The sequence below is a fragment of the Triturus cristatus genome, chromosome 5_2 (assembly GCF_964204655.1).
Source record: "Triturus cristatus chromosome 5_2, aTriCri1.1, whole genome shotgun sequence".
Lineage (NCBI taxonomy): Eukaryota > Metazoa > Chordata > Amphibia > Caudata > Salamandridae > Triturus > Triturus cristatus.
Window position 1 is genome coordinate 532,119,685 of NC_140588.1, and position 25,364 is coordinate 532,145,048.

The window sequence follows — 25,364 nt, forward strand, 5'->3', positions numbered from 1 at the left end:
TTGATTCAGAAATATAGAGAGCTGATGGGACCAGAGATGTTGAAAACGAGATGAGGTGGCTGGCGGAAGACAAACGTCACTGACGTCTTGAGGAATCCTGCAATTTTCCTGCAGGCTTGCGTCTAGCTGATTGTATGACAGGTTCTTGGCATGAAATTGCTGCTGTTGTTGTCCTCCATATTGCAGTCTGTAACTCTGTTGACCATATGGTTGATATCTGTATGATTGGTAAGACGGTCTTTGCTGGAACTGACCTCCACCTCCATGAAAGGACTGAAAACGCCTTTGTTGCAGCGTACCCAAGGAACGTGCAGTCTCAGTATCCTTATTGATGCCCTGTAGCTCTTCGTCTACATGTTTTCCAAAAAGATTTTCCCCATCGAAGGGTATGTTCAGCACTTTCGATTGAACTTCAGTGTGGAAAGACGGCACCCTAAGTCAGCCCTGTCTATGAAGGACTGCGGCGCCTGCCATTTGCCTGAAAGCAATAGAAGACAAATCCACTGCGGAGTCAATCACCTCCGAAGACGCTCTAGCCCCTTCCAGCAGGAGGTCTTTTGCTTCTTTCTTTTTATCCACAGGAAGGAATTTGAGAAGAGGAGCCAGATCTGACCATAACTGACAGTCAGACCTTCCCAAAATTACTAAGGCGTTAGAGGCCTTGATAGCAGTAGCAGCCACAGAAGCAAAGTACTTGCCGATGCTGTCCAGGCATTTGCCTTCCCTGTCTGAAGACCTCGAACAAGGAGATTACGGATTCCTAGAACGCCTCTGGGCAGCCTGCATTATTACTGAATATGGATGATGATGGCCAATTAAACATGCTGGAGCAGAATCAGGAGCCTTGTTTTCTTTTCCATCCTCTGTAACACAGCAGGAACGGAGGCTGGGTTCTTCATTATTTTCAAACCTTCACTCCAAATGTAATCTACAATCGAAATGGATCGAACCAATTTCTTTGTTGCATCTTTCAAATCGTAAATAAATCATTCAGTTTGCACCACAGGCAAAAGAAAATCAAACCTTCTAGAGGCTCTCTCAGGAACTTTATGGAAGCCCCTGATATCTCCCGGGGGATGGGGGGGGGGGGGGGGGGGGGGGGGTGGAGAGTCGCCAGAGGGGGGAAGGCGATGGTGGAGATGGAGCCACATAATCATCCCATTCATTATCAAGAAGGTCCGGATCGTGAGCGAGCTCACCTTCCTCAGGTTAATCGTCTGCTTCACTCTCGATGTAATCATCCTGGATTGTAATGCATCGAGGAGCCTGTCTCTCAACCTACGCAACAGGCAGCGGAGTAACCACTAGTGGAGGCGGAGCAACTTGAATATTTGGACCGTCGGGTGTCAAAGGAACCGGAGTGTGAGAGTCCGGAAATCTTTTATAATAGTCATTTAACAAATGTCTAAGGTCTGTGACCAGGGAGACTGGGACCAGCATGGAATCTCTCCGAACCTCCCGACGCTCTTCATAAGCCTCATAAGGATAGTGCTCTTGAAAAGAGTCATAACGTTGGGCCTGAGAGCGACCTGAAAATGAATAATCCCCTGCCATATATTCCGATTGTCCTTGCGCTTCCTCATCAGTGTCCTGGCATTTGACTGAGTTTTGAGGGACTGTAAGCGGGACTAAAAAGACTTTCATCCCCCCGATTCCTCCGTATCAAGAAGGTGAAAGGGAAGAAATGGTAAAATCTTGGGTAAAGGTGACAATACTGGTGATTTTGGAACCAAATGGAGACTTTTACTATCCTGTTTTTGATCCGTCGACAACAGAGGACGCCTGATAGTGATCGTCTTTGATACTGGCCAAGAGGGTGATTTGAACACCGACGTCGATGGAGTTCCCGTCGACGAAGTCGTAGACACAGCGTATTTCGGCGCTAAAGCCATCGACGATTAAATTGTCGTCACCGTGCTAGTCAACGATGCTGTCACCACGGCCATCAACGAAGTCGTTGCCACATAAGTAGGAGATTTAGATGAAGTTCTCGACGACTGGTCCGTCGACTATGCCTTCTTCATCGAGGAAGCATGTTTGAGAGGTGTGACAGACAGAGGCAGCAGATGATTTCTTCAGGCCTGATTCCTTAGGCTTAATGGCTGTCTTTCGGGTAGTGGAGGATTTCTCTGCCTTTAATTTCTTTAAAAAAGCCTTTAATGAGGTAGAACCCTCATGTTTAAACTTCCTCTCAACTGAGGATGGCCCAGGGCTCTCTTCAACATCAGATCCAGATTCTGATTTTGATTTCTTTTTCTGGAGCCATAACAATCTGGTAATCTTTTTTATTAACAATGCTCATGAGACCATCCAGTACAAAAACAATGTTTACATAACACATGAAAGAATACAAGCGTTAACAAGAAAATGCTCATTGGGGAACCACAGGGACAATCCGCAATCATCAACACATCTACCCCTCCATGAGTGCTCCAGTTTCTCTGTATTTCTGCCAGGGCACCCACACCTTCCATTTTTTAGTGCACCCCCCTACTTTTATATACAGTCTCTTCTGCCCTCTGGCACCAATCAAGGTCCGCCTCCAGTACTCCCACCGCGGGAGTGTCTGCGCCCCCCACCCCCATGCAATATTTCGTTTTGCTACACCCGCAGCCAGGGCCAACCATATTTCCACATATCTTGACCAAGCAGTGTCCCCTTTTATCATCAACCAAAGCTACTTCGGGTCCATCGGAACCGTCTTCCCCACTACCCTAGACATGGTGTCCGTGACCTTCGTCCAGAAGGGACTGATCTCCAGACACTTCCACAGGATATAAAAAAAGGTGCCCTTCTGTTGACAACCCCTTACGCATGACGCCGACTGGCACTTTCCCCATGCATACAGGTGTGTACGAGGATAGTAAGTACAGTGAAGGATTTTAAACTGCACCAGCCTGAACCTCAAAACAACAATCAGGCCTCTCTAACCTTAAGAGTTTTTGCTGAAACGGTTCTACAGTACTTACAGTCTTTGGCTGTATGTTTAGGATAAAGGCAATAAAGGTAGACTTTATGTGGATATTCAGAAAAAAAGCCTCATCTTTCCATAGGATCTACAGGGCTTGAAAAGCCTGTTCTTAGACCCTTAGACATCTTTGAAGTAAAGAAGGTAGAAAACAATACCTTGAGGTGAATAAAAGCAGGGTCAAAAGTTCACTCACTGACAAACTGAGCAGAGATCAGGGAGACTCCCTTAAACACGACGTGCGGTTAGAAGTCTGATGGCTCTGACTGGGGAGTTGAGGTCTAGGGATGATCTGATTGTTCGAAGTATGAAGCGACATAAAGATGCTGACTAATGTCAAAGTTTTTCATTCCTTTTGGTAGTTTCTATGTACGTCTATGGTACTTCTTTTCTAACTACAACGAGACTCCCACCATGACGACGGGGAAGATACAAGCATGTGAATCTATGAAAGATTCAATACTGGAGAACTTTTCTTTTCCTTTTAATAATTCAATAGTGAACCAATGGTAGATAGTTATGATAACATTTACTTACTTATGCAGTGGCCTATATACAAGTTAAACACAGAATAATATAACCATATGTAATATGTACATTTGTTAAGCAGACTTAACGAATATCTATATATTTATAAACATAATTACTATATACATGTATACAAAGGAATACACATATCTAGGAACATACATATGTTATGTTATGTTATAAGGTTTTTATATAGCGCCTATCACCGCCGGTCTCTAAGCGCTCAACAGAAAGAACATAGCATACTGTCACCTCGATACCCTCTGCCATCTCTAATTAAGCCGGGAATATTGCCTTTTTAAAAAGGTGCGTCTTGAATTTTTTCCTGAAGGAAAGTAGCTGTGAATCTTCCTTCAGACTGGCCGGTAGCTCATTCCAAAGTTGTGGAAGAATCACTGAAAGGGCACTGCCTCCTTTAGTTTTTAATTTAAATCTGGGTTGAGTCAGATTGGAGGCATAACCTGAGCGCAAGGTTCTGCCGGGAACATACTTCCTCAGGCGCTGCTTAATGTACTCTGGGGCGTTGCCAAAGAGTGCCTTATGGGCTACACAGAGACATTTGAACTGAACCCTGAACTTCACAGGCAGCCAGTGCAGCTTCCAGAGGAGTGGGGTTGCATGTGAGTTTCTCGGTAGGGAGAAAATCAATCTGGCTGCGTCGTTCTGCACGACCTGCAGCTTCCTCAGCAGCTTCTGTGGCAAGCCGAGATACAGAGCGTTGCCGTAGTCCAGCCTCGAGATGACAGTCGCTGAAACGATGGTTTGTAAGGTGGAGGCTGAGAGAATAGGGATCAGCTTGCGTAATTGCCTCATTACGGCCGTGCAGGAGCCCACCACAGCCGAGACTTGAGGGGCCATGGTAAGATCCGCATCAATCTTTAGACCAAGGCTCTTCACCACGGTCCCAGGAGTGGGAGTTTTACCTAATTCTGGGGGCCAATACAGATCACCCCAGGGATTGGCCTGGTTGGTGAGCACCAGTACCTCAGTTTTCTCAGCATTCACCTTCAGGAGGTTGTTGGTCATCCAATTGACCGTGAATCGGAGCAAATTCCTCACTGATTCCTGGGCTTGCCTTGTTTCTTTCAGCTGCACCAGCAGCTGAGTATCATCAGCATAATTAAAGATTTCGCAATTCCTACGCGTAAGCTCCTTCATCAGAGGTTGTAAGTAGATGTTAAAAAGTAAGGGGGATAGAGCAGACCCCTGGGGCACACCCCATGTCACCTCCCTGATCCCAGAAAGCTGATCCCCCCCCTCTGGACCCTCTGAGTGCATCCAGACAGGAAGGATTCTAACCACTTGAACGCCTGTCCTGTTATACCCAGCTTAGCGATCTGGTCCAGCAAGATGGTATGGCTGACCGTATCAAATGCTGCCGACCGTGCTAGAAGAATCAGAGCGCATGGCTGTTTCTTGTCTGCTCTGACTCTCAACTCATCGGTAACCGTAGCCATAACCAGTTCTGTACTATGCTGTGGCCGGAAACCAGCCTGCCTGGCATGGAGTAGATGGTGTTTCTCCAGATAGCTGGCTAAGGTGTTCAGGACGTGTTTTTCTAAGATTTTACTCAGAAGTGGCAGCTGGGAGATAGGCCTATAGTTTTTCAGTATCTTAGCATCGTCTCCCGCTTTCTTGAGGAGTGGGGAGACTCTGGCTTCCTTCAGCTGGGCTGGAAGGTAGCCCGCTTCTAGTGAGGCATTCAGTAAGTGCAGCAGCTGAGGCTGAATACCAGGCAAGGGCAATTTGAAAATTTTCGGGGGACAGGGATCTGTGCTGGAGCCTGATTTAACATGGCCGTCAAGCTCCGCCAGTCGCTTTCCATCAATATATGGGAAGCTATTCAAGGTCCCAATTTGCAGCTGACTATCTGAGCAGGATGGCAAAGACAATCCAGCTGAGAGCGTGGCAATATCCGTCAGGATATCCTGTACCTTCTGAAGGAAGAAGCCTTGAAAGGTATCACAGTCGGGTTGGTCTCCTGCAAGACTTTTGTCGCCTAGCTACGTGAGTTCCCTTAAAATCACAAAGGTCTCCCTTTGTTTGTTTGTGGCCTCCCTAATTCTGTTTTCATAAAAGGCGGATTTCCTCGCCAGGATATCCCTCTTATAACTGGCAAGAAGTGACTTAAAAGTTAATGACTCTGCTGGACAGTAATTGAGTGTCCACCTACGTTCCGCCTTGCGGAGGGCTACCTTCTTTTCCTTAAGTGAGGCGTCAAACCATGGAGCTCCCTTTCCTTTTTTTCGGGTCATCTCCAGTCGCTCAGGAGCGAGCTTATCTAGAGCAGACCGGATCCAGGTCATCAGGGTCGTAGTGTACGAGTCCAGGTTAGTCTGCGTCGTCATGGGGGGGGAGGAGGGGGGGGGGGGGGGGAGAGAGGAGAGCAGAGTCGAGATTAAAGAGTCGGCCTCAATCTTTTTCCAAGACCGAACTTTCCTCCGCATTTGTTTTGCAACAGCTGACAAAGGATCTCCCGGAACCCAGCACTTGATCAGAGAATGGTCTGACCAGATGCAAGGGCTAACTTCAATAATTTCCATGTGGGACAGGGAGGACCAGACAAGGTCAAGAGTATGGCCCTTCACGTGGGTGGGGCCCATTACAAGTTGTTGTAAGTTAAGAGCAGAGAGATTAGTTTCAAACTCTGTCTCAGTGGGCCCCCTGGGAACCTTATCCCAATGGTAATTGAAATCACCTACCACTATGAGGGACTTGTATCTAGAGACCAAGTCTGTCAGCAGTTAAAAAAAGATATCATTAAAATCAGGTGAGCTCTGGGGTGGGAGATATACTAGCAACAGCAGGATGCATGAGGATTTAAGTGATATTTTTATCCCTAGCAGTTCAGCACAATCACAATTTTCTGCTATGATCTGTGTCACCTTGAGACTCTTTTTAAACAAAATGGCCACACCTCCCCCTCTGCTGTCCTTAGGGCGATTATACCAAAGTCGGGGAGCAGGGCTGCTAAAACATCCGGTGTTGATGATGTGCCCAGCCATGTCTCTGAAAGTGCAAGAATGTCTATCTCGCCCTCAGCCAAAAGTGAAAAAACCTCTAAGTGATGCTTGTGCAGAGAGCGAGTATTTAACGTTGCGATTATAAGGCCTTATGTCCTGGTATGAGTGAGAACGTCCTCTCCCTGCAGCAAGGCTTCAGACCGTAATTTGGCAAGGGTTATCCCATCTAACACAGTGTTACCTGTGCTAAGAGTTCGAAGGGTAGCGGGCGAATATACCCGTGGTCGGCAAGGGGGGGTGGCCCCTGGGCCCGTCCTGACCCGGACGGGCACAGACGGGCTTTCCTCTGGCGCTCCTCCAGCGCGACGCTGCGCGCGACCATCATGGCCCCTAAATAGCATGTGGCAAGGAGCGCTAGTTCAGACTAGAGCGCAGCCCCGGAAGCGTCTTGGGAGCGTCTCAGACCCACACCCAAAATGGCGGTCGGGAGTGAGGCAGCGAGATAAACACCCAAATGGTGAGTAGTGCTGAACAAATTTTAATGTGCAAGCAATGCGGGCATTGGGGAAGCAGAAAGGTGTATTTATACAATTAAAAGCACAACAGATTCCAATATTTTAAAAAGGGTAAGAGCTCGGCAGCAATTACAGCAAGCGGCAGCGATTTTTAAATAGCAGCATTAGCGTGGCAGTCCAGTCATCTACACAGGGATATGATGTACATTTATTTTTGAGTATGGTGGTTATGTGGGGAAGAGCCAACTCTTGAGTACTCTTCTGAAGTTAAGATAGTTATCTGTAGATCTTATGTTTGGAGGTAAAGAGTTCCATAGTTTGGCTGCTTGAACAGAGAAGGATGTGCGCCACCTATGTTTTTTTCTTGTATTGTGTGATTTTGAGGCAAGGTGCCAATCTAGAACGGAGGTTCCTTTGTTGAATGTATTTAGTGATTTGATTTCTGATGAGGGACTCTGCTCCATTTATCGCTTTATGGCTGATACAAAGCAACTTGAATGTGGATCTTCTGGCAACCAGTAACCAATGTAGGGTCTACAAGACAGGGGAGATGTGGTCTTGTGGCTTAACATGTAGGAGTAGTCTGGCAGCAGAGTTCTGAATCTGTTTTAGTCTTTTCATGGTAGGTAAAGATAATCCTTGCTAGAGGCTATTGGCGTAATCAAGTTTAGAGAGTAGAAGAGAGACAGCAGCCTGGACCCTGTGTGGAAATCGCAGGTGGTGGAAGATGCGTCGCAGAGTTTTTATAGTAATGAAGCTTGATCTTGCTAGGTTGTCCTCTTGGGCATTCACTGATAGCCTGGAGTCCATGGTAATTCTGAGGTTTCATACTTCCTTCGATACTTTAGGCGTTGTTCCCAGATCAGTAGGCCAGGCGGTGAGGGGGGGGGGTCACAATTTTTCCATTCATCACATGTGAGCATTTCCGTTTTGGAAGCATCCAATTTGAGATTGCTCCATGTCATCCACTGATCAACGGCTCTGAGGCAGCTTAAAATTTGCGAATTTCCAATTTCTTTGGGGCTTTCCAGTTTAAGGAGTATTTGTGTGTCATCTGCATAGTTATAGCAATGAGGTGAAATTAGTTGATCAGTGATGGTAATGACTACATGTAGATGTTCAAAAGCATGGGTGTGATGATAGAGCCTTGAGGGACCACTGCTTTTGTGTAGTACGATTTGGAAGAGAAAGGGGGGGGGGGGTATGGATGACATTTGTTCTGTTTTGAAGGTAGGATATGATCTATTGCCCTCTATGCTAGCTTCATAGAGTCTTTTTATTAGAGTGTCATGGTCAACTGTGTCAAAGGCAGCTGAGAGGTTCAAGAGATGTATGCAGTAACCCTATTCCGGTCAACTGTGTTCTTAAAGTCATTCCAGATGGCAACGAGGGCAGATTCTGTGCTTTTTCCTGGACGGAATCCTGTTTGGAAGTCTGAAAGTATGGAATTATCTTCAATGAATTGTGACATGTGTGTGAATGCTGCTCTTTCTATCAGTTAGCCCAGCAAAGGTCTATTTGTAATTGATCTGTAGTTGTCGGGGTTAAGCGTATCCAGGTTTGTTTTCTTTAGTACTGGGTGTATGTATAACTTTTTAAGGTCTTCTGGAAAGATTTCCAAAGTTAATGAATTGTTGATGATTCCTCTTACTGGTGTGGCAGCAGAGGTAGTTAGAAGAATTTACTTGAAGGTTTGTGCTTGGACCAGATCCATGAATACTGTGAATGGTATTTGTTGGCCTACGCTTGGAGGTTCTTTTTTTGAGAAAACTGTTGGTGCTTTTCCTTTGCTTAAAATAGGAGTCTAACGTAATGATTTGCCAGTTTGTCTGTGAATTCTTGAATAATTGGATGAGGTACTGCTAGGCAATTTAGTTTACGAAATTTAGTGAGAATTTTATACAATTCTTTATTAGCACATTTAGCATTTTGAATTGTGTCTGAATAGTTTTTTTTTTTTTTTATTTTTTAGCTTTTTTGATTGCTGACTTGCATAATCTGTTAAGTTTCTGTAGGTGAAGTTTGTCTTCCTTTGTTTTTATTTTGAGCCAGGTGTGTTGCCGCTTTCTAATTTGCTGTTTCATCTCTTTTATATCTGTATTTCTCCAAGGTGCCTGTTTTCTTTTGTCATGTTTAGTTGTCCTTAGTGGTATTAGGATAGGAAAAGCAAAGCTTACTGCACCCACTCATAGTTTTTGAACGGAATGTATTGTGCCTACATCTGTATTGGATGGAAGTTGTGTTTCTAAGTGTTAAAAATTGAGTTTGTTCCACGGACGATAGGTGGATACATGTAAGGTGATTTTAGGTGTGTTGCTGTGTGTTGCGTTATGTACATGCATTTGCTAGAGGTGCATGTGCCGGAGAGTGGTACAGCACCTGAAGAATGTAGTGCTGTGTGCGCACAATAGGTACACATGCTGGTTGTATGGGTAAATGTTGTGGTGCAATACATGGAGGGTGCAGTGCAAGCATGTTAAATGCATATGCTGAATGTATGTGTGCCTATGAGTGGTACAGTACATGGAGGATACAGTACTGTGCAGTCTATGTAGGAGTGCCCTGAGGGGCAGGGAAGTGTGTGTGTCTGTGTGCATCTGTCTGTCTGTGGATGATACAATACATGGAGGGTCCTGGGTTCCATTTTGTGAGACCAAGGCCTGGATGGTGAAACATGGAGTGGAGGTAGGTAGGTCCCCCCTCCCATCTCCCACAAGACACATTTGTAAATTGCTGCAGTCCTGTAAGCTGGGTGGGACACACACTGGGGAGGGGAGGACCAGGCTTTCCCTATACCCTTCAAAGGGTGCACTTTGATTCAGTGAGAGGTCACAAGGTATGGTCCAGGGCACATCTCAGTAAGTCTCCGGGAAGGCTGATAAGAGAATCATGAAGAGTAGGGGTGGGAGGCCTGGAGAAACCTTTTGATGCACACAACCGTGTCAGACATCCAGGTGTGAATTCTAGTCACTGCCATGGCCTGTGTTGTGGGACTGTCTGCTTCAGATACATCCCTGCTGTGACAGACTGCGTTCAAGAGAAAGCAGGAACAACCAAGTAGATACTTCAAAAGAAGCAGAACCCCAACATAAAACGTCACATTTGGTGTCTGCAAATGGACTATAAGGGGAGGTTGCGACCCCAATAAATGTAATCTCCTATGCAGCCAGACAGACTGTGTGAGGAGTGGAAGCTCTGCAAGAATTCTTCCAGTGACCAGGATTCTGGGCCAAGGCTTGCAAATCTCCCTGCTGGGTGAGGGGACATCACCAAGGGAATCCAAGACCACATGCAGCAGCCTAGAACAATGTGTCTTGTGAGGAAGAGGAGGGACAGAGCAAGGTCCACTGGCATAGCAATGTATTAATCAAAATATTCCCCCTAAGCTCACCATAATAGTAAATGGGTAGTAGCCTGCACCTAAAAAACCCACTGGGAAAGCGCAAGGAGGGATCGATGATGAAGCATGTCACCCAATGGGTGGGTGAGGACCTTCCTCCTTAAACAGGAAAGTTTCAGCCTCTTATACTCTCCACTTACTGTGTACACACTAGTGACAGTTGGTTCTGAAATGGAGTGAGTGAGTGAGAGAACTGAACTGACTTTTTCGATCCCTGCTGACCCATATGTGTCGGACGATTTAACAGTATCTACAGCTTGTACAAGTTATATCACTGATATCTGGATAAGATTGGTGCAGTCATCACTGTCCTTCTGCTGTGATACCCTGATAAGGAACCAGTCTGCTCATGTGGTCTATTCCACTGCGAGCACTGAACACTAGAAAGAAACATGTTTTCCAAGAACTTCCAGCAACTATGATGATCATCCTATCAGGAGGAACATGACACATCCACGTGGACAGTGCTTAGATTGGGAACCTGCCCTTTTTGTCAGATTGCTTTGGGGAGAAAGTGTAGCTAAGTTTCTTTGATTATTAAGAAGTCAGGCTCTTAAAAGACATCCATCACGAGTAAATGGAATGAAGAGCTTTCGAAAAAGAGAAGCAATTTCCAGACAAACTGCATTTTAATATGGATGTCAAAATCTTTTTCAAGCTTTAAATATACCTCAAAATGGCCACCCCATCATTAGGGGATTAGGGCCTGTATTCATCAGACACTTCAGGTTCATCACTGCTGAAGAGCTTTATAGATGTCACTGTGGTTAATGTTGAATGACAAATTGATGTCTGCAAGACACTAGGCGCAGTTATACCTTTTAACTTCACCCAGGTTCCTGTCAAGAGACCTAAATCAACATCGCAATTCATAACTGTATTCCGCATCTTTATCTTTAATGAACTGTGGTCCACTGGTAGAGGTGGACAAAAACTTAAAGTGATAATCAACATGCTCATGAACAGAAATAGCTGATTGTGCCTCTGTTCTGTTTTTTTCAAAAGTGCATGGTGGCTTTTAAGTTTTCCTTTAACTTCAGATTATTCGGCTTAAAAAGGCTACAGCTTTCAAAACAGCAGCGTTATAGCTTCCCATCAAAGAGCACATATAATTATCTTAATTACCATTATCTTTGGTGTCCAATATTCAAAACCTGTGATAGGTATGCCATCAACCTTGATTAATGTCAACTAAGACTAGCACGGTATCAAGAGATTGCCAACCTGCCACACATAGTAGAAACTTTAGGAAAAATTGTTGAATACATTTTTTGCTAAGTAGGACAGCATAAAATAATCCAGAATTACACAAGCATAGTGCTCCCCTCTAACTGATAAAGAGAATCTAAAATGTCTAGGAGTAGCCAGATGGAAGGGATCTAAATAACCATGGTAACCACTATTCGCATTAAGAAACTAGCTGCTTAAATGGTAAAACAACTTTTTCATTATACTTCGGTCTTCCTCACTAATGGCAGATGAGCAACCTCACAGCGCACCAATCTATGAAGGAAAATCCAATTGTCACTTGCCAACAAGCAAATATTCTCTACCACCACCCTGAAAGATGACTCCGTAACAAAAATCGCAACGTCCTATGTCAATCACTTTCCATCACTGACAAATTCGCCCTTCCAGATTAGCAACAAATACTGTTGACACCTTTTTAATTAATAACTTTAAACATCTTGATAGGTTTGCAAATTGTAGATGGCATTACCATCCTCCTCACTCTCCTTTCCTCCAATCCCATGGATGGAAAAGCAATATATAATCTCTATATCCAAAAGCCACACCCGTCTTCTAGAACAACATAGCAAAGCTGACTGGGTGCGGTAGTCACTCCCAATATTTATAGATTTTCTTAGTTACCAGTTCCATACGGAGTAAAAGCTTGCTAATCAAATTCTTTGCCATTAATAATCTGTGCCACATCCCTTAAAAAGAACAGCAAATAGTTCTACCCCTTAAACAATGAGAATGCTGGCCACATCAAAGGTCAGCACACATATGACATGGAAAATTCATGATTAATTTTATTTAAAAAAATGATTGTGCCAATGGAACCGATGGTTTCCCAAAATGTTCTTCAAAAGTCTTGTCGACTATGCATGTAACTTATTTTTCTCATTCTTAATGATGCTATGCCTGTCTTCTTGTGCTTAATTTCAATGTTGTAAGTGCTCCAATCTGGCATGTCCTCATCCCTCATGCACTTGGAACAAATACATAACTAGACCCAAAGGCCTTATTTAGAGTTTGGCGGACAGAACAACCTTTATAAAACATGGCAGATGTCCCATTCGTCATAATACAAGTGCATAATTGCCTATGGCACAAGTAATACGGCAGACACAATATCGATCATGTTTAGATAAGAGTACATACATGATACACAAAACAATGGTGGTTAAGCCACACTACTTCGCACATGAAAAGATGCACAGATAAATTAAGGTTATGTCAATAAAAATGCCAGAAAATTGTCTTGATGTGGTGCTCTCTTGGTAGAACACCCCGCCACCTGGGGTGTAGTAGCCGGAACACAGGCCGGCAATAAACAATACATAGAATACCAAAGCACACACAGAGAAGTCCACTATTTAAGTATGTAGTTCAATATAATCTTCTTATTCCAGACTTGAGGTATGTGTTATAGATGTTTTTGTTCTTTGCGCAGACATAGAACAATTCGTTAATAACGTTGTCTTCAGGACAGACAAGCAGGCAGCTGACTCGTGTTTCATCCAAAGACCTTCTCAAGGCTGCATGTAAGAAAATGTGTGCAGTCCAGCTCAAGGGTCTGGAAAATATTACTCAGAAAGACCCTTGTATTAACGTGCTGTATGTAGCAGTCTCTGAGCAGGTTGAAAACGGTCGACCTTCATAAGTCTCAATAGTGTCTGTCGAGTTTAAAGCAGTGGAAAGTAATGCTGGAAGTTTCAATAGGCAGCGCAGGACCTTGATAAGCCTCGTGTTAAGAGGCGGTCTCCCGATGTCTGTGCCCGATACGCTGCCTATTGAAACTTCCCGCATTACTTTCCACTGTTTTAATCTCGACAGACACTATTGAGACTTACCAAGGTCGACAGTTTTCGACCCTGCTACATAATACAAGGGTCTCTCCGAGTGATTTTCTAGGCCCTTGAGCAGTACTTCACAAATTTTCTTATTCCACAACAGTGTTCAGACGAAACACGTGTCGGCTGCCTGCCTGTACTGAAGAAATCAACATTAACTAATTGTTCTAGGTCTGTGCAAAGAATAAAACCATCTATGACATACACCTCAAATCTGGAATAAAATCATTATACTGAACTATATACTTGAATAGTGTACTTCCCTGTGTGTGCTTGGGTATTCTGTGTTAGAGTACATACATGCCCGCAGAACTGTTTCAGGCAGGAGACTCACGATTGCTAAAGTAAACAAATTACTACATTTTAGCGGTCTCTCACCTAAAATTTCTCCTGCTTCAACATAAGTTAATGAAGAAAATACATTCTCCCAATTATTTTTTTTCAAAAACTCCCACTTTCCAGTTTTAAAATGATGGTATGCATAGGAGTATACTTTCTGCCACAATCTAAATACGGCCCTTGGTCTTTATTTTATTAATCTACAGATGTTACTCAAATTGTGCTTCAAAAAAGAGGTTCCTTAGCATTTGGCACCAAGTCCATAAACAAATACATTTTAGCGTTTGAAAAAGTAGCTTGATTATTTCTGGATCTAATAAGACTCAAAGGATTTCAAACAGTAATGTATTTCGCCATATATGTGACACTTCTCAATGCAAATTTTGGACAGAACAGGTACTTGATGGCAATCACTTGATGTACTTACAAATACAGTCCTTGGTGCTGGTGTTGGAATACTTGATGCTGTACTTGTGGCAAGAGCACCTCCACTTTCTGGGCCACTCTGATATGCTGGCAATGGAATGGCAGGAGCACTGGGTTGTCGTGCAATGCTTTGCTGCAAGTCCCTTTTTCACAAACAAAAAATGGGTCAATTTAATGCTATTAAAATCCTTTGAAAATAATCTACAAAGGAAGGAATGCACAAGCTTCTGACTAAAACTGAACAATGCTACTTTAACTAATACACAGCACTGTGCCAGTGAAAACAAATTAATGTTATATCCACTAAACAAACAAAGAGAAAAGCATGTTAAAGCCATATCAATAACTAAACTCATCAACTTTCACTACCACTGAGATACCAGAGGGATTACTGTATGATTACAGGATAAGAAAATAGCATTAGAACAAACTCACTGTCTGTTACATATTAACACTGTAAGAAGCACTTGGACATTTGTATCGATCCTTTAATATTGAGGAAAACATGTAGGCTACGGTAATTTGCTAGCCATCACTTTGTTCATGCAGCTTTAGTCTTTGTGGAGGTTAAAACCAAGAAACAGGCACATGATTCCTGATAAATAGCTTCTTGTTCTTATTTTGCACTGGTACATATCCTTGTTGAGTGTGTCTGACACATACCGGGGCTGTGCAACTACAAGCGCCTGTTTAAGTCTGGCATTAGTCAAGACCTTTTGATTTCACTAAAATTATATGCATAATGAACAAGTAACTTACCTTCAGTAATGATATATCTGTTAGAAACATAGGTTAGTTATAGATTGCTTCCCTTAGAATTATCCCCAGGCGTCAGGCTGGATCCGGTACGTTTTTCGTCAGCAGTACCCCTGCGCGTCGGAAGGTGGTGTCGGTAGACGCCGCGTTAATCGTTGGCGTTGTGGTCTCCGGGATGACGTTGCGGCAGCTACATAGACGCCGACCTTGCGCACCAACGTCAGTTCTGTACAAGACTTTCCACACCAGAAGCAGAGAAACATGCAAGACACTGACCCCTGGTGCACAAAACTAGGACCCTGAAAGGAAGTACTTAACCCTAGAAGTCAGTTCGCAGAACGGAGAGGATGGGTGGGGAGGTAAGGAATCTGTAACTAACCTAGGTTTCTTACAGATATATTGTTACCGAAGGCAAGTAACTTGTTCATCTGAAAGAAACAGTTAGTTATAGATTCCTTACCTTAGAATAGATATTCCAGCAATACCAACCCTGGAGGTGGGTCTGCGAACCAAGTTCACACCAAAAAGTCATGGAGAACAGAACGGTCAAAGAAGCCGTCTCTGCGGACTGGACTGTCCAGGCAGTAGTGTTTGGTGAACGTGTGCAGCGATGTCATTTAGGGGGACTCCTTGTCCCAAAGCAGTAGTAGCTGCTGTCGCCCAGGTGGAATGGGCGCGCAGCCCCACTGGAGGCTCCTTCTTTGCCAAAAAATAGCAGGCTTTGATGCACAGAACGACCCACCTGGAGATGGTCCGTTTGTGAACGGCCCGACCTTTCTTAGCACCCACGTAACCAACAAAGAGTTTGGTCATCCACCCGGAATTGTTTGGTGCGATCCAAATAGAAGGAAAGCGCACGTTTTGGATCCAGACGGTGGAGCCTCTCTTCCTCTTTCGAAGGAGGCGGAAAGAAGGTGGGCAAAGTGATAGTTTGGCCAATGTGGAAGGAAGTAACCAACTTGTGAAGAAAGGAAGGTCTAGTTCTGAGGATGACCTTGTCCAGATGAATAGCCAGAAAGGGAGGCTGCGTGCAGAGGTGATGGCCACCAGAAAGGCAGTTTTCAGAGTGAGAAGTCTGAGAGGACAGTTATGTAGCGGCTCAAAAGGAGCACACATAAGATGGGTAAGAACCAAGTTCAAGTCCCACTGAGGCATTACGAAGGGAACGGGAGGAAAAAGATGAGTAATGCCCTTAAGGTATCTTTTACAACAGGGGACTTGAACAGAGAAGGCTGATCAGGAAGCATAAGGAAGGCGAAATGGCCGAGAGGTATCCCTTAAGAATGCCCAAAGCAGAGCCCTGCTGGGCCAAAGAAAGGAGGAACAAGAGGGCCTCAGAAAGAGGGGAGGAAAGGGGATCCACAGCCTTTGCTGTGCATCATGCCACAAATTTGTGGCATCTTCAGGCGTATACCATCTTAATGGAGGGACGCCTGGCTGCCAAGATAACATCGCAGACTTCGGGAAGCAGGTCAAATGACGTCAACTACCGCTGCTCAATCTCCAGGCAAGGAGGTGGAGGCTGGACAGGTGCGGGTGGAGGCCTGTCCCCTGCTGCTGCCGAAGAGGCAGTCGAATCGGAGGATTGATGGCCATGTTGTGCAGCTCGCATACCAGATTCTTCGTGCCCAATCTGGAGCCACAAGAATGACTTGGACCCGGTCGCGCTTGATCTTTAGCACTCTGGGAAGAAGTGGCATAGGCGGAAAGGTGTATAGAAGACCGCAACTCCACTTGTGATGAAAATCGTAGCCTAGCGAGTCCCGCCTTGGTAATTCATACGTGCAGAATTGCTGACATTGCGCGTTCTCTTCGGTGACGAATAGATCTACCGAAGGCTCTCCCCACTGTTGAAAGAGACCTTGCACCACCTCCGAGTGAAGACGCCATTTGTGATCCATCATGCACCTGCGGCTGCCCTGGCGTTCAGAGAACCTGCCAGGTGTTGAACCACCATGTACCAGCCATGTCCAGAGACGGAGAGCCTCTTGACAAAGTCCACGACCCCACCCCACCCTGTTTGTTGCAGTACCACATGGCGGTGATGTTGTCCATGAACACCAGCACTACTCTTCCCCGGACAGAGAGAAGGAATGCCTTGATTCCAAGACAAATCACCCAAAGTGCAAGAAGGTTGATATGGAGCCCAGACACCGCCGGAGACCAGAGGCCTCTGATCTCCGCCTCCCTCATATGGCCGCCCCATCCCAGAAGTGATGCATCAGTCACCACCATGAACTCTGGTTGAGGAAGAGAGCGGGATCTGCCGTCGACACAATCCTCATTCGTGAGCCACCACTGCAGTTGGCGTTCAGTGCTCTCCGAGATCTGGACGCAATCGAACAGGTTCCCCTGATGCTGTGTGTGAGACCGGCCTCGTGGCGTGGGCCCTGCCGTCCAGCCAGCCACCCCGCAACCGCACCTAATCCCCGATGTCACCGACTTCCGGCCACCATGGCCCAACAACCCAATGGCCGGCCAAGGCCCCAGCAACACCCAAGACCCTACCACGCATGCCCGGCCGAGAGAGCGAGAAGCCCCCAAGCCAGACCAGGAGACGCCGTCCCTGTCACACCTCTGGTCTCCTCCCCAAGGAGGGTTTCGATCGGCCACCAGGCCCCCGGTGAGCGGGCGCCTCGCCTGCTGGGCGTCTGGAGTCCCTCCCAGAACCACCTGAACAGATCAAGGGGCCGAGCGACAGGAAGTCCCGACACACCGCCCCCAGGCACCAAGACCCCTCTCCGCGAGGACTCTGGACTTCAAAGAGGGGGGGGGAAGGGACGGGAGGCAGAGAAGACCTGGACCTACGAGAGCCCTGCTGACCTGGTCGCGGCTCGATCGATCCCTGAACGGAAGAACGCTCCCCGAACTCTGAACCATCTGAGCCCTGCTGACGCTGTCGTGGCTCCCCGAACTCTGAACCATCTGAGCCCTGCTGACACCGTCGCGGCTCCCCGAACTCTGAACCATCTGAGCCCTGCTGACGCCGTCGCGGCTCCTCGACTCCGAAACCACCGGTGCCTGCTGAGTGACTCGCGGCACTCTCCTCTAGAAGAATCGACAGAAATTGTCAAGAGAACCAACATCCCCCAGCTCGAGGATTGAGAGCTGTGCGAAGGATACTCCGCAGAGACACTGAACTCAGAGACTGTCCCGCTACCCCCATCACGAAATTATAGCCGCTTGTGGCGCTGCTCAATACCTGCATTTCGGATCATAAAGGTCCCTAAAAGGTTATCGATAAAGTACTGTCTTACGAAGAACTACTGTGTCGTGTCCCTCTGTCCGAGAGTGCAAGCTTAGCGTGTGCGATCCTAGGAACGAGACCCTTCCAGGAAGGGCCTCCCCGCTCTTGCTCGGCCTAACTCTGGGCGAGGTGGGTCGAAGGGTGGTCCGGAACGTATTCCGAAGCCCCCCGGAGAACGCCTTTCCAACATTTGGTGGCAGACGACGGGATCCGAGCCGACACCTAGAGATCGTGCAGTAAACGGCTGACGCACTACCGGAAAGAGATGGAAGGAGAAACCTCCCTAGGTGCCGCAGGTACCAACACAAGCTCGACATTCCGAGAGGATCAGTTGGAATATTATACGCACCGAGAATTAAAACAATTCTGCAAAGACCTTGGAATCGCTACCACCGGATTAAGCACGAAAGAAGATTTCCAGGGAGCATTGAAGACCTGGGTCGAGGCAGGAGCTTCCCTGGCCCAAACAGAAAGAGAGCCGCCAACCGAACCACGAAGCATCCCGGTAAGGAGCAGCGCCCCAGAAGGGGGCCTATCCCCGGAGGAACTAGCAGACCGAGAAAGGGGCCGCAACCACGAACTAGAACTAGCGAAACTGAAAATCGAGGGGGAGCTAAAACTGGCCAAGAAAAAGTTGGCGGTAGAACAATTACGCCTACAAGGAGAACTTGAGGAAAAAGAGAACACGAAGAAAGAAAACTCCAACTAGAACACGAACGCAGCCTGAAGGAGATCGAGCTCAAGGCTAAAAGTGAGGAGTCCAGACCCTCGGGAAATCAACCATCCTCCTCCACCGTGGAACCAAAGGTCCACATCCCCAAGGATGTGGTGAAGGAATACTACAAAAACGACGCCATCCAGCAATGGTTCAAGAACTACGAAGTTGCCATGACCTCCCACCGAGTTCCGCAGAAAGACTGGGGGTCTGGTTTATGGGGCCGGTTCCTGAGCGAGGGGAGAGATACCCTGCTGGACCTGCCCTCCACGGTGCTGAACTCCTACAGCCACATGAAAGAGGCCCTAGTAGCCAGGTATGGGCTCACCCCCGAGATGTACCGGCAACGGTTTCGAGACTGCAAGAAGATAACCGGTAACACATGGGTAGAGTACGTGAACTTTTACAGCCGGGCCTTGGACGGGTGGATCAAGGGCAGCAAGGTCTCCACCTTTGAGGAGTTGTTCGATCTAATCGCGTGGGAACACTTATCCGCCAATTGCTTTGTGGAGTTACGCCAGCACCTCCTGACCCGCGAAAACTGGCCGTCGAGGCTGACCAATGGATGAACACCCGGGCCTCCCGGGGTCCTGTGGGAGACTACGGTCGCCACAGTCAGGGACCCCCCCGCCAGAGGAGCGGAGGGAACCAAGGCCGACCGAGGGACTTCCCGGGGGGCTCCTAGCACAGTCCCCCCAGAGGCCAACCTCCGCACTTTCCAGCCCCACCTCCAGCCAGCACCGGGCCACCGGGGAGGTCGGGACCCCGAGTCAAGATCACCTGTTTCCGCTGCCAACAGACCGGATACTATGCCAGTGACCCCCAGTGTTCCATGTACCAACGACCCGCAACGACAACCCCTCCGGCTCGACAAATGGCCTCCGTAGCCCTAGGAGAAGAGATGGAAGATTCCTAAGAGTGGGAACCAGCCGCCATGGCCCTGGTCTCCCTAGGGGACCGAGAGATGGTCCCCGGAACACCCCTACCCGCCAACACGAAGAAGTACCGACAGCAGGTGACGGTCAACGGTCACCGCGTCGAGGGCCTCCGCGACACCGGGGCGAGTGTCACAGCGGTCCACTGCCACCTGGTCTCCGAAGACCAGATCCTGCCCGACGCCTTCTGTCCAGTCATATCTTCGGACAATTCCGAGAGCCTATGCCGAATGGCCCTGGTACCCTTCGAATGGGGGGGGGGTCTCACCGGTAAATTGAGGGTGGCCGTCCGAACCTCCCAACCCGTAGACTGCCTCCTGGGCAACGACCTTGAGAGCTACCCGTGGGGACAAGTGGAACGACGAGCCCATCTAGAGATGATGGGCCTACCCGAATGGGTATGCGCCACCACGCGCTCTATGACTGCCCGATTGCCTTCCTCCGAGGGAGTTGAGGCCATGCCGCTGAACACAGTCGTCGTCCCCGAGGTCCGTGACGCACTACCCGAGCCCGACGACCCTCTTCCGGAAGAAGAAACCGTTCACGATAATGGGTCAGTGCATCCAGATCCCGAACCCCTGACCGAGCTCGGGGACCTGCCCGAGATGGCCCAGTGGCACTGCGAGGGAGGCCCCTCCCGAGAAGAATTCTGCCAGGAACAGGCCACCTGCCCTTCCCTCATTGGACCCCGACAGCAGGCCGAAGCCCAGGCAGCAGGCGACCAGTCCGGCACACACTGGATATATTGGGAAAACGGCCTCCTGTACAGCGAACAGAAGTCGGCCGAGCTGGGATCGGCCCGAGTACTGGTGGTACCCCTGCGCTTCCGAAGTCTCCTCCTGGGCTTAGCCCATGATGTACCCCTGGCAGGACACTTAGGCCAAGACAAGACCTACCAGCGACTAGTTACCCACTTCTATTGGCCCAAGATGCGAGCGAATGTGGAGACCCACTGCAAGGCATGCCTCACATGCCAGGCCAGCGGAAAGAGTGGGGGGAAGCGCAAGGCTCCGCTACAACCCTTCCCCGTGGTTAGTACCCCTTTTGAGCGGGTGGGGATCGACATCGTGGGACCCCTGGATCCCAAGACCGCCCAGGGCCACCGATTCATCCTCGTCCTGGTGGACCATGCCACCCGCTAGCCCGAGGCCATTCCCCTCCGCACCGTGATGGCCCCTGTGGTAGGCCGGGCCTTGATGGGGATCTTCTCCCGCGTGGGGTTCCCTCGCGAAGTCGTGAGTGATCGTGGCTCGAACTTTATCTCCAAATACATGAGGTCCCTATGGCCGCAGTGCGGGGTTTCATACAAGTTCACCACCCCCTACCACCCCCAAGGGAATGGCCTAGTCGAGCGATTTAACAGGACCCTGAAGGGGATGATCATGGGCCTTGAAGAACCCCTACGCCGGAGATGGGACGTCCTCCTCCCGTGCCTCCTGTTCGCCTACCGGGAGGTTCCCCAAAAATCTCTGGGGTTCAGCCCGTTCGAATTACTGTACGGACACCCCGTCTGGGGGCCCCTGAGCCTGGTCAAGGAGGGCTGGGAAACGACTCTCCGGGGGACCCCTCCTGACGTGTTCCGCTATATCCTGGCGCTTCGCAACCAGACCCGGAAATTCCGAGAACTCGCCGAGGCAAACCTCGAGGCTAGCCAAGAAGAGATGGGGCGCTGGTATGACCAGAATGCCACGCTGGTCGAGTTTCAGCCTGGCCAACAAGTCTGGGTCATGGCCCCGGTGAAACCCTGCGCCCTCCAAGACAAGTGGACTGGCCCCTTCAAGGTGGTCGAGCGGAAGAGCCAAGTCACATATCTCGTTGATGTGCAGTCCCCACGGAACCCCCTCCGGGTCCTCCACGTGAACCGCCTCAAACCCCACTTTGTGAGGACGGAGTTGAGTTTGCTCCTGGCCACCGACGATGGGACTGAAGAAGACACAGAGCCCCCTTCCAGACCCCCTGTGTGCTAAAGAGACAGATGGCTCCGTAGAGGGGGTGAGACTGTCAACCACCCTCACCCCCCAACAGTCAAACGACTGCCGCCGGCTACTAAGACAATTCACCGACCTCTTCTCCCTAACCCCTAGTGTCACCGACTGGTGTGTCCACAACGTAGACACCGGCGACAGCCCGCCAGTGAGACACCGAGCCTACCTGGTCCCTGATCGGGTCCGTACTTGCATCCAGACCGAAGTAACCAAGATGTTGGCCCTCGGGGTGATGGAACCCTCCGACAGCCCCTGGGCCAGCCCGGTAGTCCTGGTTCCGAAAGCGGCGGCCCCTGGTGTCACCCCCGAGCTGAGGTTCTGTGTGGACTACCGGGGACTCAATGCGGTCACCCGAGGGGACGCTCACCCTATTCCCCGCGCAGACGAGCTCATCGACCGCCTCGGGCCGCTCGATACCTGAGCACTTTCGACCTAACCTGTGGATACTGGCAGATTGCGCTCACTGAGGGAGCCAAGGAGCGCTCCGCCTTCTCCACCCTGGATGGGCACTACCGCTTCAGGGTGATGCCGTTTAGAATGAAGAATGCCCCGGCCACCTTCCAGCGGCTGGTGAACAGGGTCCTGGCCGGGCTGGAGGGGTTCAGCGCAGCGTACCTAGACGACATAGCAGTATTCAGCTCCCAGTGGAGCGAGCACCTCCAGCACCTCCGGCAAGTACTGCTGGCCCTGCGCCAGGCCGGCCTAACCATCAAAGCCAGTAAATGTCAAATGGGACAAGGCTCAGTGATCTATCTGGGGCACCAGGTGGGAAGTGGGCATGTCGCCCCCCCTCCAGCCGAAGATCGACGCAATCTTGTCCTGGGAACCCCCAACCACCTAAACGGAAGTCCGGGCCTTCCTGGGCCTCACCGGTTACTACCGGAGGTTCATTAAGAACTATGGCAGCATCGCAGGCCCCCTCACAGAGTTAACCTCCAAAAAACACCCGAAGAAAATACAATGGACTCCCCCGTGCCAAAAAGCGTTCGACGCCTTGAAAGCCGCTATATGTACCGCTCCGGTACTCAAAGCCCCAGCCCCCCCCCCCCCCCAACTACTCTCAGGAGTTTGTGGTCCAGACAGACGCCTCAGAGCACGGCATCGGGGCAGGCCTCTCACAGTTCAACGACGAGGGCATCGATCAGCCCATAGCCTTCATCAGCCGAAGGTTGCTACCTCGAGAACAGCGGTGGAGCACCATTGAAAGAGAGACCTTCGCAGTAGTCTGGGCCCTCAAAAACCTACGGCCCTACCTGTTCGGAACCCACTTCCGGGTTCAAACGGATCATCGACCCTTGCGGTGGCTGATGCAGATGAGAGGAGAAAACCCCAAGCTGCTACGATGGTCAATCTCCCTCCAGGGGATGGACTTCACTGTGGAGCATCGACCCGGGACTGACCACGCCAACGCGGACGGCCTGTCCCGATTCTTCCGCTTCAGCGAGGAGAACCCCCAAGTGGATGGGTAGTTCTCCCCGCCTTTCAGCTGGGGGGGGCACGTATGAGACCGGCCTCAGCCACCCCGCAACCGCACCTAATCCCCGATGTCACCGACTTCCGGCCACCATGGCCCAACAACCCGATGGCCGGCCAAGGCCCCAGCAACACCCAAGACCCTACCACGCGTGCCCGGCCGAGAGAGCGAGAAGCCCCCAAGCCAGACCAGGAGACGCCGTCCCTGTCACACCTCTGGTCTCCTCCCCAAGGAGGGTTTCGATCGGCCACCAGGCCCCTGGTGAGCGGGCGCCTCGAGTCCCTCCCAGAACCACCTGAACAGATCAAAGGGCCGAGCGACAGGAAGTCCCGACACACCGCCCCCAGGCACCAAGACCCCTCTCCGCGAGGACTCCGGACTTCAAAGAGGAGGGGGAGTATAACAAGGGGTGCTGAAGGGACGGGAGGCAGAGAAGACCTGGACCTACGAGAGCCCTGCTGACCTGGTCGCGGCTCGATCGATCCCTGAACGGAAGAACGCTCCCCGAACTCTGAACCATCTGAGCCCTGCTGACGCTGTCGCGGCTCCCCGAACTCTGAACCATCTGAGCCCTGCTGACGCCGTCGCGGCTCCCTGACTCCGAAACCACCTGTGCCTGCTGAGTGACTCGCGGCACTCTCCTCTAGAAGAATCGGCAGAAATTGTCAAGAGAACCAACATCCCCCAGCTCGAGGATTGAGAGCTGTGCGAAGGATACTCCGCAGAGACACTGAACTCAGAGACTGTCCCGCTACCCCCATCACGAAATTATCGCCGCTTGTGGCGCTGCTCAATACCTGCATTTCGGATCATAAAGGTCCCTAAAAGGTTAACGATAAAGTACTGTCTTACGAAGAACTATTGTGTGGTGTTCCTCTGTCCGAGAGTGCAAGCTCACCGTGTGCGATCCTAGGAACGAGACCCTTCCAGGAAGGGCCTCCCCGCTCTTGCTCAGCCTAACTCTGGGCGAGGTGGGTCGAAGGGTGGTCCGGAACGTATTCCGAAGCCCCCCGGAGAACGCCTTTCCAACACTGTGCCCACTGGAACTTCAGGTCCCACTGCATATGCCATCTGGCATGATCCACCAGGGGGATGCAGGAGGCCATCAGGCCCAGTAGCCGGAGGGTCATCCTGATCAAAACCCGGGATAGAGGCTGAAAGATCAGAATCATAGCCTGAATATCCCAGACTCGCAGTTCGGGAGGATAGACCCGGAACTGCATCCGGTCCAGAACCGCACTGATGAAGAGGAGCTTCTGAGAGGGAGTCAGGTGTGACTTCGGCACACTGATGGAGAACCCCAGCGAATGCAGTAAGTCGGCCGTAGTCTGGAGGTGGGAGACGACTGCCTGGGGCATGCCCGCCTTCAACAACCAGTCGTCGAGATAGGGGAGGACTGGAACCCCTGATCTGTGCAAATGAACTGCGACCACCGCCATCCCTTTCGTTAACACCCAAGGGGTGCTGGTAAGGTCAAAAGGGAGCATGGTAAACAAAGTGCTCGTGGCCTACCGTGAACCGCAGGTAACGCCGGTGGGCTAGCAGGATAGGGATGTGACAATAAGCGTCCTGCAAGTCCAACGGTAACATCCTGTCTGCAGGGTCAAGGGCAGACAACATCCGAGTCAGGGTCAACATTTTGAACTTCTCCTTCCAGAGGAAGCGGTTGACGTTCCTGAGATCCAAGATAGGACGCAAGCCCTTGTCCTTCTTGGGCACCAGAAAGTACTGGGAATAGCAACCACGACCTACTTCTGGGGCAGGAACTCGTTTCATGGCGCCATTGGCCAAGAGAGCCGTAACTTCCTATCGGAGAAGGGCCAGATGATCCCCATGGCTGAGGGTGTAGTCTCGAAGGGGAGGAAGTAGCCCCTTTGGACTATCTGCAAAACCCACCTGTCCGACGTGATGGTACGCCAGTAGGGGATATGATGGCAAATTCTGCCACCCACTGGCTTGCGATGGGCCTGAAAAGTCGAATTAGTCGAGTTTGGAGGCTGCTGCAGAGGGGGCGGTGGTGGACTGGCACGCCC

At 49.5% G+C, this 25,364-nt stretch overlaps 1 protein-coding gene across 2 annotated transcripts in view; it reads right to left on the minus strand.

The window, feature by feature from the left end:
• The window catches only part of PDCD6IP (programmed cell death 6 interacting protein), a 450,822-nt gene that overhangs the window by 51,377 nt on the left and 374,081 nt on the right, over positions 1-25,364 (minus strand). For both annotated transcript variants that reach the window (XM_085607570.1, XM_085607569.1), the window contains exon 16: positions 14,221-14,362. In XM_085607570.1, the coding sequence (XP_085463696.1) occupies positions 14,221-14,362 (142 nt within the window). The remainder of the gene's footprint in view (positions 1-14,220; positions 14,363-25,364) is intronic.